Source organism: Apus apus, chromosome 4 (assembly GCF_020740795.1).
Source record: "Apus apus isolate bApuApu2 chromosome 4, bApuApu2.pri.cur, whole genome shotgun sequence".
Taxonomy (NCBI): domain Eukaryota; kingdom Metazoa; phylum Chordata; class Aves; order Apodiformes; family Apodidae; genus Apus; species Apus apus.
In genome coordinates, this window is record NC_067285.1 from 16,054,973 (window position 1) to 16,070,928 (window position 15,956).

General features: G+C 38.1%; 1 protein-coding gene across 2 annotated transcripts in view; it reads left to right on the plus strand.

Moving 5' to 3' along the window:
- Positions 1 to 15,956, plus strand: part of BLNK (B cell linker) — a 90,857-nt gene that overhangs the window by 13,521 nt on the left and 61,380 nt on the right. For both annotated transcript variants that reach the window (XM_051618383.1, XM_051618384.1), the window contains exon 3: positions 12,022 to 12,068. In XM_051618383.1, the coding sequence (XP_051474343.1) occupies positions 12,022 to 12,068 (47 nt within the window). The remainder of the gene's footprint in view (positions 1 to 12,021; positions 12,069 to 15,956) is intronic.

The following is a 15,956-nucleotide window of genomic DNA, read 5'->3' on the forward strand; positions in this document are numbered from 1 at the left end:
CCTGGGGTTATATTTGGTCATGGCATATACACTTTCCCAACAGTAAGTCCTCTACCAAAAAAATTTCAGTCTTTTTTAGAACTGCACCATGCATTATTTATGTTATCATTTCTTCCTTTTCCCTGTCCAATTAAGTATTCTTGAACTTTACAGTGTAGCACTACATTTTCTGTTGGATATCGAAGGATTTTTCGTAACTGTGCTCATGAACAAAGGAACTCAACAATTAGGTCATAGGAAAACAAAACAAAACAATCTCCTATGCTTTTCATCATAACACAAAGCACCACATTAGCTCCAAATGGGAGAAATAGCCATTTGGGCAGCACAGATAAAATGGGTATAATCTGACATTTGTAGACAACAGCTGGATTTCCAGAACATAAAATGAAATATGGTTCCAAGGCCAAGAATTTCTTGAAGATTATTTTGCTTTTGTTGACCTTCAGTTTGAAATAATCTGCATTTATGAAATCTTGGATAATAATTTTAATCAGCTAAAGCCAAATAGAGCTACTTTTGCCATGATAAATGGTACCAGATACAGACACTCCACACAAGTGTGGCCATCAGTCAGCAGGTCAAGAATCATCCCAACATACGCCATTTGAATATGTGCATGCTCATATCCATATCTGAATGAGCTGCAGATTAAAGTTCTCACGTAAAGATAACAGTGGGAAGCAGTATTCGTTTAACAAACATGTTAGAATGGGAAATGCAAATGTCTCTTTCTTGACAGGTGATGCAATACAAGAAAATGAGGAAAAACAAATTATGTTTAAAAGTACTTTAGAAGGCATCTGGTCATGCTATGCAGGCCTGGCTGAGTAATTACAGTCACAGGTCAAAAGCACTAGATTTAGAGAACACTAAAGGAAAAGTAAATGGACTTTTATTTTGCCAGTGGTCACTTAAAAAAGGACTGGACCCACACTGATATGGCACTCATTACAAACCTTTTATCATAGTGGTGGATTAACTTTTAAAAAACACGCAAAATTTGTAAACAGTTGATATTTAATTGACCTGTATCAAAATTCAGTTGTTTTTCTCTTTTTCTGTTCTTTTCCTGTTTTACAAGTGTATGTGCCCAGCTGTAAAGATGCTTGGTATTTGTGATCTTTGTCCATTATTGCCTCTTGACTTGGACAAATCCATCAAATCATTCAGAGAACAGCATACAATTTTTATATTAGCGCACAACATTGTTTCAATTTATAGTTTGCCTCTGCATGTAGACAATAGTATATAATAGTCACTCTACTTTAAATTGGTTTTTAAGCAAAAATGGAAATAGTCACTCTAAGTTAAATTTCAGTATTAGTGAATGGTTGGAGGGTGAGAAAGGGAGAGAAAAAGTCAACCAGCAGTGACTTTTTCCTAAAAAAAAATAAATAAATCTACTCCCACACACAAGGCAACTGGGGTTGGGAGACTAATTTAAATACTTTTAGTCTCTTTTGTGCTAGTATAAATATCCCTGGCTTTCAGATACAATTATAATCACAGACTAATATTAGAATTGCTTGCAAATATATGTGTTGCATCCCTGGAATGAGCTTATTTTTGAACCCATGTGAGTCTTCAGAAATTACTAGTATGTGAAAGGACATTTGCATCTACAGCTTTGACCTTTTCTCTTGCTCTTTGTCCATTAATGTATCTCAGCTGGTTTGTCTTTTAACATTCCAAAATTTTCAATAGCTATCAGTGCTTAACTTTCTTCAAAGAAAACATACTGCTTTTCCTTTCTTCTCCAACTCTAAACTCTGCACAAGCTTAACAACAGATTTAAAGACATACTGCCCCAAAATGGTTAGATGGTACCAGACTTATATTCAAATGTTAATGTTTCATGAACTGCCAGGAAAGGAAACAGTGTCTGTATCTCAGAAGAAATACAGGAGTTCTTACAAGCATTTTTATCTTAGTTGTCAACATGTAAGGTCATTGACTCGTACTGCCTTGAAACAAATTTATTTATTTTTAGACATTTTAAATATATTATATATATATATATATTTAAATATATATCCTACTAAATATATATCCTACTATTTCACTGCAGGAAATACAATTGCTAACCACTGTAATTTAGATTTTTAAAAATTGGTAGAAATAGTTTTTTTCTATGAGAGATTCATGAATGCTTACATGCAGAGGAACAGTAATTTCAATGACATATGGCATAATTTTTATAACCCACTTTTTAATTGCTTTGTCCAAAAATAACTCTGGTCATTCCAGGAAAGAGCCAAAAGGAAGTCTGTTTCATAACCATTCCTGAACTGTAACTAATGTTATAAAATCAGTGCAGATTTTATAGCTAGAAGATAGAAGCACTGAGAACCTCAAATGTAGATATGCACTTCATTGGCTAACATGAAGTACCAAAGAGAAAAGACTGATATTTATGTTTTTGAAGAGTCATAGTGCTGAGAGGGAAAGAAACAAGGTACACACTGGGTGCGCCAGGACCCTGAATAGGTATTCAGACCAAATACATGTGTATAAAGACCAAGGAGCAATGCAAAAGTAGAAAAACCACAAATAGTGTATTATGTACCAATGTCTGCAGAGAAATAGATACACAAACACCAGCAATTTTGGTTAACCTAATATGACGAGTCCAGTATCCAAAACTAGATCTCCTTTTTCCAACTGAAATGCAATTAATAGTTTAGCATCTACTAGACAGAGATATATCACTTGAAAAATGGGTCATTATACTGTTAAATTCCCATATAAGAACAAAGGAGAGGAGAACTTTTCAAAGAACCTTTTCTTTTGCTTCTAACTGCCAGTATCTGTTTAGTTCGTGAAAGCTACACTAAAAGGAAATCAAACCTCTCAAATTAAGTTACTCATTACCTTTATAGCTGTCCCCACAACAGTCTGTCACCCAGAAAAATCATTAGCATCAGACATGTTGTACTGACAGAAGACATTGTTTATCGCATTGGACCGTAACATATTTTAATTAAACCATTTAAGCCCACTAACAAATCTAATGGCATCTCAGAAAGGGGGGGATAATGGGGTGTGGGGAAGGGAATGTTATCTTTACAGGCTGTCTTTCAGACTTTAGAATTGGGCAAAATAAAGCAGATGTTTAAATCAAATATCCTTATCCCCTTTGTAGCCAAGTACTTACCAAGTATTGATTAACACTGTCCTAGTCTTTGGCTTTTCCCCTTCAAGAGGTGGCTTTCATGATTTGGGGCTACCCTGCACATAGATCACCAAGCAGGACCCTGCACAGTGTCACAGAGCTGGAAAGACATCACCACTCTATGCTATACTTGTATTCCATCACATCTTAGAAGTCCTCATCCACACTCACCATGCTGTGATCCAACACAGATGAGATTTATGCTTTGAATGAAGACAAAGAATCTACTGACAAACAACTACATGTGCCTTTCTCTGGTGACAGAAGTAGTTTCATCTGTTTGAAGAAGTGCCACATGTTGCATGCAGTATTAGCAGCTGGTCTCTTCAACAGAAAACAGTCACAAGGGCCAAGTTCTTACAACTTAGATCTAGTATGTATGCTTTACAGTAAGGAATCTTCATTGTATTCAATCTTAACAATATTGCTGCTTACCTAAATTACCACAACTATATATAGTGCCCCTCTTCTACTTGCAATGACCTTATTCTGTCTTTTCATAAAGTTGTTTCAGCCACTGAAATGCAGCAGTCACAATCTTCCTGATGGATTCACCAATTATCAACTATTAGTGATGTTGCTTACTGTGGCTGAAGTAATATGATTCAAGCAAAAAAACTGCTCATTTTCACAATACCTACAGATATACATACACAACATTTTTGTGGCTGGATGAATGAAAGAGTATAACAGACAGCTATAACCATTGTAATTATTAAAATTATGCTAAACAGCTTGAGAGCTACCTCAAGAACACAAGTATCAAAGAAGGTACAGCAAATCTCTCTCATTATCCAGGGGGCACTTTCAAAGTCAAGTAGCTCAGCAGATTTCTGTGTGGCCATATAAAATTGTTACTTCAACGTAAATGTCCAAGAAGCTTATGAAGTAGATTATTTCCAAAAAGAAGGTGGCCAGCCATCAGAGCAGTTGGAGCTGCCAGGCATGTACAAAGTCACATTTGGTTTCTGATTCAGCAAGGGCATTTATTCTTATAATTAAGATTAGCTATTTCTAGCTCCCTTGATGAAATTTAATGTGCTTAAAATTATACATATGACCTTTCTTAATCTTTCAATAATACTCACATGCTTAGGTTTCACTTTTAAGACTGCTGTTGCAGTTTTAAGATTGCTGACTGCTTCTACCTCATAATATTTGCTCTGAGAAGCAAGATGATTCTCATACTCCTTCTTTAGACACTTTTCAGGCTCAGCTATTTCCCAACACTTCTTGTTGTAATTATTGGTTTTGTCCAGATGCAAGAATGTGGAAGGCAGCTGCATCTGCAGGCAGTGCCAGCAGGAAGCTCTTCCACACAGTTCCCAGGCCCTTAGACAGCAGGGGAGAGCTGAAGGCCCAAAGTCTCCTGCTTTCTGGGATCCTACAAGATTGATCCCATTGCTCCCAGCAGCCTAAGACACGTGTGGAGTGTCTCTATTCAGTTATTTGTCCCGTATAACAGCACTGAAGTAGGCTTATGACTTAACTTTCCCCAAGTAGGCCCTTGCTGGTCTCACCTATCAGTGACCCGAGAATTGATTCCTTCTGTGTAGTTTCCTGTTGTTATTTTCGGCCTACCTCATGACAGCTCGATGGAAACTCTTTATATCCAGAAGACAGAGAGAACTTTTGGTTTTCAATGCAGTGCATAGAGCATCTTCCATTGAGACATCTTCTGCTTTCATTCCAGGACAGTACTCTTCCTACTAAGCCAATATTCAAATACTGAAAATGCCACCACCACAAGCATTTTTGCTCCTGCTTCCCTCCGTTTCCTCAGTAAGCAAATTAGATTTAACCCAAGGAGTTTCATGTCTTGGTAAAGGAGCAATGATGGCCCTTCCATCTTCACTTCACTTTCACTCAACACACACACACTTTTGCTAGCACTAGGTCTCACTTGGCCACAAAAGTTATGCATCAAGGTTTTATCCAGATGGAAGTGGGTTTTTGTATGGTTATTTTTCCAGCCAGACCACTTTCCTAATCCAGCTCACCACACAACACAGAGGAGGCAGAGGAAAAAAAGGGCCCAGGGAATACACGTTTCCAGGAGCTTTAAAGCAGCTGTGAAAAACACAGCTTCAATTAGAGATTTCACACGAACCAAGTGACCTGAAGAGTCTGCTGCCAGGGAAGGGGTGGGTGTCCTCAACAACAATTTCCTCATACACACATCCCCACCCAGCCCCCTGCTTCTAGCCAGAAGCTTTGCTTGGTTCAAAGGAATTATCTTATTTCATTTGCAGCTGGCTCAACTTACAAAAGTGTCAGAGAAGCACCACAGTCAGCACAGGAATGAGAGACATTTCTCCTGGACAGGAATTGAGGAAGAAGGGAGGGAGAGAAGGACTAGTCCCTTGGCCACCATGAGGCACCAGGACATTCAGGGGCCTGGTATAGCTTGCCCCAGCTCTGCCTCCTGCCATCTTGCTGGCCTCGGGTACTGAGCACCAGAAGGGCTCCACGCTAGCTGCATTTTATCAAACACCCCCTCCAAGTGTTCCCTGAATATATTCCCCTGCTACTAACATGGCTACCAACACAACATCATTGGTACCGAGTTCTTACATAAGCCAAATGCAGTGAAATCAGAGATACCATTTATACCAACAATTCTGGCACTACTAGCACAACTAACTCTTATGCTTTCACTGCTTTGGAAAAGCATCAGTGCCCAGGCAGCAAGGAAAAGCCCCAGTGAGTGCAAAGCCAGAGTGACTGCACATAGCAATGTGCCCCTTGTCATTGCAACCACTCCCATGCTCAGACCTGAAAGGTCAACAGTATATTAGAACTATTAAGCACCTTCCCTACGTTACCAGCTGAGGATAGATAAAACTGCATCACCTAGCTCTGGCTGACATGAATGACTGTTAACAACTGATCTTGTCCACACAGAACACTCTGCAATGAACAGGATTGCTGCTCATCTCTGCTGTCACGGTACAGCAGTAGGCTTGCCTGTCTGAAATGACAGCAGCTGTTTCTTACACCACTTCTGTAACTGTGACTTTAGTTTTATTGCAGAATATCAACATTTGTCTTGAACAATTATGATTCACTGTGTTTTGAGAGATGGGATGATAGACGCAGCACAGCAGAATTGGTACCTTGAAAGCACACAGAGCTGTTTCACTAGAATTATACTACCAGCATTTTTTACCTCTGAGGTATTTGCAACAGTTTAAAGTGTTAAACATTTACGAACAAAAATTGACCAATACAGTTTGAGAATTCTTGCCACAAACTGCCAAACCTGAAAAAATAAAGTTTTTTTTTTTACTGTCCACTTTAAACTACACTTTCACTGAAGCACTTTTCCTTTGTTCTTCAGATTTTTCTCTGTCTTCACCCAGCCTTCTCCTGCTGATCTATTTTATTATCTGGGAGATAGATTTGATTGGTGCTTTTAAATTTTTCTATGTTAATTTGCATCCTTTCACTATAGATCTGCCATCCTAAGCCGTATTTTTAATTTTTAATTATTTTTTTTGCATAAATTTGCGCTTTTTTCCTCTTTATTAGTAATTTATCCATATGTGTATAATTGCACTGGAGGAAAAAGCTAAATTAAATCTTTATTTGGGTAGGTATCACACAGTTTTAGTAAGGATTTTTTCTTCAAAGACATTCAAATCTGCATAGGACAGAAAATGCAGAATAGAAAAAAAATTAAAAGCTATTTGGATAAAATTATTAATGAGAATTGAGGATATCAGCTTTGACTTGGCAAAACACTTAGGCACAGAACCCAGCGAGCAAACATAGCCTCTTCTCTTCAATCAGAGTGATTTCAGCAGTCTGTGCATGTGCTCTGCCAATTCAGACCCCACGTCTCTTTCTTGAATTAAGGCAAGGTCCAGGTCTTGGTAATAAAGCCCTGGCTCCCCTTCTGGAGAAGCTTTCACTTGTGAGTAATGCCAGACCCGAGACACACATCACTGCTCTGAAGCCTGACTTCTTTTTATTCATAACAGGTCTAACATCGGTAGCCGCCACACAACTTCAGTGACCCTGATGAGACTCTTTGACCCTTATCCTCAAATTTTTGGATGGGAATATTTTAATCCTAATTCCCTTTCAAAGCTTTTCCCCTCTAATGAAACTGTTTAACAGGATGATACTTCTGCAACAGGAGTCCAACAACCACCACCACCTTGCTTCATGGAAGTGAGATATTACTAAAAGGAGCAAGATTTAATTTGAAAGGGTCTCTAACACAAAGAAAAAGGATTTTAATTAGCCTGAAGTACAGGTAATTGTAATTTCAGTATGTAATATAGTTATAATCTATAACTCTGCTTTGCAGACTGGTCTTGCTATAAAGCCACTTTGCACACAAAGTGCTCTTGCTACCACTAGATGTCAGTTTTACACACTTTAAAATTGATAATAGAAACACATTTCTTTATTATGCCATTCTTTCTGGAATTAACTTTAATGATTCCACATTTTATTTACCACCTTGTCTTCTGCTTTTCTCCCCCATGGGGCACAGATCTCCTTTATCTAAGAAAAAAATACCTAAAAAATTTCCACTATGCATTTATTCAATTATTTACTCAGTCTGAGACATTCTCACAGATTTTGCCAGAAATCACTGGCAAAATTCTATAGCTTAGGTTGTATTTCTAAAGGATTGCACTGAGATCTTATTCTTAATCCATAAGGATGTTTGTACTCCATAAAAAATGCCAAATCTTCCCTAATTACAGTCTACAGTGCCAGTTAATAGAAGATAACTTTGACATGTATCATTAGAATTCTATTTTTTTTTTCATATTTTTACTCATATTGACTGCCTAAATGTAGATCACTTCTCTTTACACTCCAAATTTCTGTCTCTCAGAAATGAAAAACATAGCAGCAGACTCCTCCTAATCCTGGCTTCTTGCATTTCTTTTTGTAAATCCAAAACGGATTTGATAAAAAATAAACAGTTTTTAACATTAAAAAGTTGATCCTAATGAGTACAGAGCTTTTATAATATATATATTATGCATTTAGTTTGCCATAACAACATGAAATTATCGTACACTAAATAAATCTGGTTTTCGCTTCCCCTTAAAAAAAAACAAACCCGAACAAACAAGAGGGAGTCAAATTCTTTATATCATATCATGTTCAGCTACACATACAAAGGTATATATTCTACTCTATGTACACGCACACACAAAAAGCAACAAACTCATTGCACAGCAGACCTCTCCAAACCAGTCCATGCTCAGAACTGGCAATGATATAGAACGTAACCCAGTGTTATAAGGTAATGACAAGACTGTCACCTTACATGCAGCTTTATTGTGCAGATACTGACAACTTACCTAGCAACTCAATATGCTTGTTTAACATAAAGTCAAGGGAATCTCCTCATTGTCATTCACATCAAACTTCAGCTTTTTCAGACTCCTACTGATCCTTCAGAGCTCTCCTGGATTTTTTAGGTATTATTTGCACCTGCAGCCACAACCATCTTACACAACTATATCAACAACCTTCTTCAAAGACATCTAAAATCTTTTTTGAGGCCATTACTCAACTAAAATATCCCTTATCACAAGCACAGCTAGTAACTGTGAAAGCATGACAAAAAAAATCTCCAAAGCAAACCTGGAGGCTAAAACATATCAAGTCCCATAACTTCCAACAACTGCATTTGTGGCTTAGAAGCCTTTCTTACTGAAGTGCTAAACCTGGGGCAGGTTGTATACGCTACACACTGTGTTCCAACATTTCATCCCATGCAAGAGCCCCATTCCCTTTACCTTCCTGCCAGTTCCTCAAACCAGGATCCCATTTGCATGCTAACTACCCCTTATCCACCTACCAGTCATCCTCTACATATCCCTAAGAGTACAAAATGCCTTAAGTCCCACGTAGCCAAGGCACGTAAGCCACCTTCACATGTTCTGGCCATTTGCAAAGCAGATGCGCGGAGCCCAAGCACCTCAGACATAGCAGTTCACTGTGTCTGCACTGCACAGTCCACGTGCATGACTCACTCTAAACTTCTCCAGACAAAAATGCAGAAAACCTACTTACAGGTCTGCGGCCTACGATGGTACAGGAAGTTTGTTTCTCTTTGATGTAAGGCTTCCTCTTCCTCAGCACTCATGCTGGCAAGCAGCTACAGCAGGATAGGCTCAGATCCAAGATATTCCTCTGTAAATAAAGGAATAAGAGACACACTTCAAACATTTGCACCACTGCAGCATTTCTCCCTTTCCATGATGCTATCTGCAAACAAAGCTGGCTGGCTTGATTTGCAAGCTAAGGGTTTCGGTTACTCTTAGCTACTGAGCTAAGAATTTGATGTCAGGTGAATGAAGCAGCCACTAGAAAAAGAAGAATTCAATAGCAAATTTGAAAAGAACGTAATTTTTAGATGCTTTCTAAATTGCACTCTAACATGAAACCATTAATACAACAAACCCAAACACTTCAATCTGTCCCTTTAGTTCCTCATTGTATATTTGGCAACTCACAACCCCCCAGGAAAGAAACTACTTTGACTTCTTCTCTATCACATATATTCATTTAGAATATATTCCATTCATGCCAATATGAATCACTAACAATGTATATCACAAGCAACAACAGGAGCAATGAGTGGTTAAAATCTAGAAGAATGAGTCATCATCTTACAGAAGCTACCATGCAATTTGAAAAATGTTTAGTTAGCAAGATATTTTTGTACTCTTTCGTAAGACTAGAATTTTGTTGCTAAAATGCAGCAGCAGCTCTTAGTTGCAATGAATGGTAAAATTTACTGGGAGGAAAAAACAAAACCAAACCACAACACAACAAACCACAAAACAACCAAATATCAAAAATAAGATAGCATTCAGGTAAACTCATAGATGCCAATCTCCTCAAATTTCAGGAAGGCTCACAGCTTAATCCCCTTATTTTAAGACTGTGTCAGGGGGGAAAATCAAGTTAAAATCCTCACCAGCATAAGAAGGGCTTAGAACCACATCTTCATCCTCTATCTAGTTCAACTGCTAGATTAAAAAGTGCTTTGTCTGACCAGGACTGGCCTGTGTAGAAAGACCTGCCTACAGCAGAGCACTGCTTGGGCAAACTTCAGCTAGGAAGAGCAGTGAGAACTACACAAGCTGTTTGGCTGCTACCACCAAGCAGTTATACCTCACCAATTTTAAAACACTCAATAGAAGTTTTTAATAGTCTATTTTGCAAATAAAATGAAGTAAACTAAAGTCAAATGCTTACAACAAAAAACAGAGCTCCTTCCTCCCCTTATTTTAGAAGCTGCAATAACAGGGGTGGAAATGCCTGTAATACTGCTGGTCATTGATCTGAAGGGGCAATTTGGTGAGTCATCATTACAGATGATGAAGTCTGAACGAGCTCAGATGGGCCTGTATGTCAATCAGATAGCTCGATGCAGTTTTAAATTACCTCAGGAATGTGGCAATTTCTAGATCTGCTAGATCATCTGCTAATTACCATATGCACTACGTGTAGCTATGCAGCTGCTTTTTGTTACAGTATAATTACAGGCTAAGTATTGAACACAGGGGGTTCTCTACTGTCTGAAATCGCAAATTTTCACAACAAATCTATCAAAGACCTTGAAGAAATACAGAGATTCACTTAAATACAGATTGACATGGAAATCAGTGATCTTATATGTTCTCCAGTTCACCTCCATGTCTCATACACTTGTTATTACTGTCTCAGTTTGTATGCCTGATATAAAGTCATCTATCCTGCTGATGAGACCGTGAGAGAAAAGGCTTTGGAATGGAACTAATGGCTGGGGAGCTGATTCATAAAAACAGAGCTCAGCAAATATTAACTACGTTACAATGAACTGAGTATCCCTGAAGCCACTGAGAAGTATCCATTTTGAGAGATTTCTCACCCATTACAGGTGCCTAGGAAGTCTCAGGAAACAAGCAAATTAATTTCTTCTTGCTAACAGAAAAATAGAAGGAGAGTTAGAATCAAGTCTATTAAATTGACACATTTTCCGTCTGACTGAACCCCTGCTGAAATCTATGCTGAGAAAGAGGGCATTTTAAGATTAGCATGTTTCTGGACTGAAACCAGGTGATCATGCACTTGATCTGGGTACAATCCAGAGATTTCACTGGAAATTTTGCACTAAAGGAAAAAGTTTGGCTGCAAGCTGCACCCCAGCTTTAACATCAGATGTACTGCTGCTTTAGTGCAGTGCATGGCAGGTTCCGATGAAAGCTACAGGGAGTTACACAAACTATGGAAAGGGTTCAGCTAAACTCTTCCCAGTAGCCAGGTTAGTCTGTGCAGCACTAGAATTGGCACTGTCTGTGGCACACTAAAAATTCTGTTTCTTTTTCATCCCGTTTTTCATGGGTTGAGGAGTCATGCAGAAGTCTAACAGAAGAACAGACCAAACTGGGAGTTAACAGTCTCCCAACCACTGTTATAATAATCTTCCACTCTGCCATTGTTACACTAATCTGCTGAATCAGTAAAAAAACCCTCAAAGAAATTCTGTTGTAGAGCTGGAAAAGACCATATAAAATGGCTTGCTTATAATTTTTTGAATTATTCATTAACCAACATAATGTAATCTGCCACATGCCCAGTTGCATTCCAGTTTACAATGTAGAGTGTAGTACAAGCTTTCCAGAAGTGCTACAACAGGCCAGTAATAAAAAGTTAAGCATTAACCACAATGAGACAACCATGTAGCTACAAAGCTAACAACTCTTTTTCAGATATTTGCTTAGTTCACTATTTAAAATATCGTGCCATTCTTTTAATGGATTTGTCTTGATTAAATTTATATTTATTTACAACAATACAAAACCTGTTTTCTCTCATTTCAGAATCTATCAGATTATGAGCTGAGCCAATTCAAAATAATGCACCAGCCGTAAGTTTCTCTTTATTTTCTGCATTAAATGACTAATACTCTGTTGTACTCTGACAGTTTCTCTGATAGTAAATAAGGGGAAAAGAGAATTGAAACCTCCTGCTCATGTGGAGGGCATTACATGATAGGGGTTCAACTTCCTCAGGACTAGGACCCTGGAAGGTTTACAAGACCAGTGGTTCAGATCAGCTGACAAGCAAGTCTCTTCTGCAACAGCTGCTGGACAATATTCTTCCTCAGAACAGACAGGGGCAACCTTAATATGAAGAAACGTACAATTTTGACTTCTTCCAAAATACAAAAGCTCTTAATTTGTGTAGTCATTGAGGCCTTATTTTCAGAATTGGTTCATCTGCTTATTAGGGATCACTTTAAGTGATCAGATTGATAAAAAATGTTGAATGCTATGTTGAAAGTTATTTAAATAGAATTCAAATAGAGTACTGAATAAGCAAATACAGGTATAACAGTTAGGAAATGCCTTCAAGTAGTTTATGACAAATCAAGTTCACTGAGAAGGATATCCCTTAGATTCAAGTATATTATTTCTTTTGCTTTACTGCACAGCAATAATACTAGGGAGTTTTATCTATGAGCCAATGAAATCAAGAAGAATTCAGTTTAATATGGAGTGAGTGTGGATGTCAGGTTCCTAGCATCAGCTTTCACTCTAAAATCTGTTGCTCTCACATCTTACTACTTGCAAAAATTGCCTGAGTTTCTAGTACTCAGATAATTGCATGTTTGAACTGTGAAAGGTCTCCAATGATCTGCCTAAGCCAGGTGAACAGATCTGTTCAAGCCTGTTCATACAGCAGGTGATGGACCAAATCACTAAGGATGGCTAAACAGAAAAATAGTAATTGCCAGACAAGGTGATACCAAAATTCTGTGTTTCTCTTGGCAGTGGCTGGTGCTTCAGGTGTCTGCAAGTTTCCTTGTGGGACTTTATTAGACAGAAACTTGGTCCCCTGATGTGCCATCAAAAGCCTTTTGCCTTTCCTGCTCATGTTTTTTATGGGGGATAGAATAACCTTGGAAAAAAGACAGAATGTTTGCCCTGGGAAGCTTACTGTAGTAATTATGCTTTACACTCTGAAATAAACTTTTTTTGCACTACAATTTTCTTTAAGACTTTTACTATATTCTGTTAATTCAATTAGCATTGGCTTTGACAGCCTAATGTCAGGCTGATGTAAAGTATTTCTCAGAACATTGAAAGTCGCAGGTCTATCTAGATTGCTTCTGAGCAACTGCTGAATATAGTAGTGAAATTATCAAGGTGAGGTCTTTACTATCCTACCTGTGAAATGCAATAATGAAAGATTCCTTCCACACTTCCCAAAACAACAGAGAGGGGCTGCTTTCAAACATGGGACAGTGGTGTACCAAGGCACCAGTCCAAACCTGCGCTGGAGCTGGCTCCCAGGGTTGTGCAACATGCTGCTCTCACAGGTTTATATGTTTTCAACAGCCCTGATATCATGTTGAAATCTTGAGCTTTGCTTAAAGCCTTTCCTCCTGCAGAAGCACCCTTGTATTTTTTCACTCCACACAGCTGACTCAGTTGATACACTTTCACCCTGATAGCCTGGGGTCACCCAAAACACTGAGCATGTTTGCTCTCAAGAACTGCAGTGCAACAGCACTTTCCAGATCATTCCCACCAGGGAAGTTTCAAACATCCCACTGACCATGGTCATGGGGTCATTTATTCAGTGTTAAAATTTATGCTAGGAAGAATGCTATCTAGAATGTCACACTACATTCAGGAGCACTCTTTAAGAGAGAGTAGATACCAAAATCAACCTCATACCACAGATATTTTAGAATACTAGAACTTAAGTGATTTCCAGACCTGCCATCTTACTATCTTTATATATATATATTTTTTTTTTTTTTTTTTTTTTTTTTTTTTTTTTAATGAGCAGTGCAAATAAAATTGGTGTTTATAACTGTATTCAGCAAAACTGGCATATAAGCTACAACTCAATAATACACATTCATAATTTGGAAACACATCCTGAGAAAGAAATGTAATTACAGCTCAATCACCTCAGTGCATATAGTCCAAGACTTACAATATCAGATGTTTATGCAGAAGTTGTTTCACAATGCTTTCAGCTAACTTGAGTTTTGCTTTCCCTGGGACCATGAAATTAAAAGGCCTTCTTTATAGCTAATGTGATTAGAAATTAATTCCAAATCGAATTCGAAACATATTTTGCTCTCAAGTCATGAGCTCTGGGGACTGTTTTCTGAAATCATGACTGGAGTCTTTCATCAACAAAATTGACTTTGACAGTGTAATGACAGGCTGATGTAAACTTGTTCTCTCTGCCACATGTGCACACTCAGAAATCTGCTGTGGCTGTGTTGGATTACTAGGCAAATGTGAAAATTTCACCTGCAAATCAGGGTGTGACATGTCAGTTCTTGAGTTTACCACTTGTATGTAGGAACAAGCAGCTAAGGAAGATTCCGGATAATAAGTGAGCTGTGATAGGGAAAACATAATTACAAGCTTTGTGTAATTATGGTGCAGGCAGCATTTGAATTCCTTTTCTTGAAATAAACAGCCACAAACTTTTCACTGCTGTAAAAATGTTACTAGTTTCTTTAACCCGGAATTTACAATATATGCAGAAAAGTTTGCTACTGAAAAATCAAGTGTTCTGTAGTCAAGACTGAATTCTAACATCTATTTTTCATTTATTCATAATTGTTAATAGCTCCAGACTGAAATTTTTCATCCCTGCCTTCCAAGCACAGCCAATCTCTTTTCCTGAGACATATGAATAATTTCTCAATTATAATAGATGTTACGTACCAGGAAAGTACCTTCATAATGCTGAGATCTTCCACTTGAAATGTCTGCACTTGCATAATTCAAACTTCAAGAACCAGGAACATTACACATTACCACCTTTTTTGTCCTCCTTCTTCCACTTGTCTTTTCTCTTTCACTCGTTAAGGAAGGTAAACAATCTCATGTGGAAATCTCACTTTTCAGGTTTTTCACAGCAAGCAGCATTTAAATCCATGTACAAGTTTTACTTACACCAGGTGCAAATGCCTGGATCCCCTCTTGCTCCCTTCGTAGCCGAATCAGTAGAGAGTTCACAAGGCACAAGCTTTTGGAATTATGCTGTCCAATAATCACTAAACCTGAATCCATAAATGTGGATTTGAGAACTAGCTTTGCCACAGACTTCCTAAATAAACTTGGCCAAATTATTTTAGCATTCCCTGCTTCCTTTCCCACCCGCAAAGTATAAACAATAGCATTTCCCTGTCCCACAGGCATGTTATAATGGAAAAGCATCAGGAATTGTGATGCTCTTATTTCAAATGGTAAGGAAAACCATCTGACTGCACTGCAGGTGAAAGGTGCGTGTTGCTTCCCAAGGTCCCATTCACCAGCTGTGATGCCACAGGGTTACATGCACTGGGGACATCTGAATATTGTGGGGGTAACTAACCAAGCTGTGGCTTATGCTGCCATTGCTGCAGCTGCCAGAGACACCTCTGTGCTGCCAGAGGTCACCTCAGGCTTGTGGGCTACAAAACATGCTTCAAAGGGCAAAAAAGCCTCTGCTAGCAAAATTAATTCTACTCTATTCATGACAGAAATTTATACCCAGTTTTTCTCAACAACTTAGTTAGACACTTCAGTGCATTTTTAACTTGCTTATGCTTCTGGTGAGAATCATTGTCTCAAACAACACACACATGCATAATTTTCTTCTATTACATTTTTATTTCTTTTTTAAAATACCAGAAAATCAAGGGCATAAACATTAAGACAAAAATTAATAAAATGAAGGAGAAGTCAAGAAATAAATTAGTAGACTTCTAACAGGCTATGATGACATTCAAATTTCACAT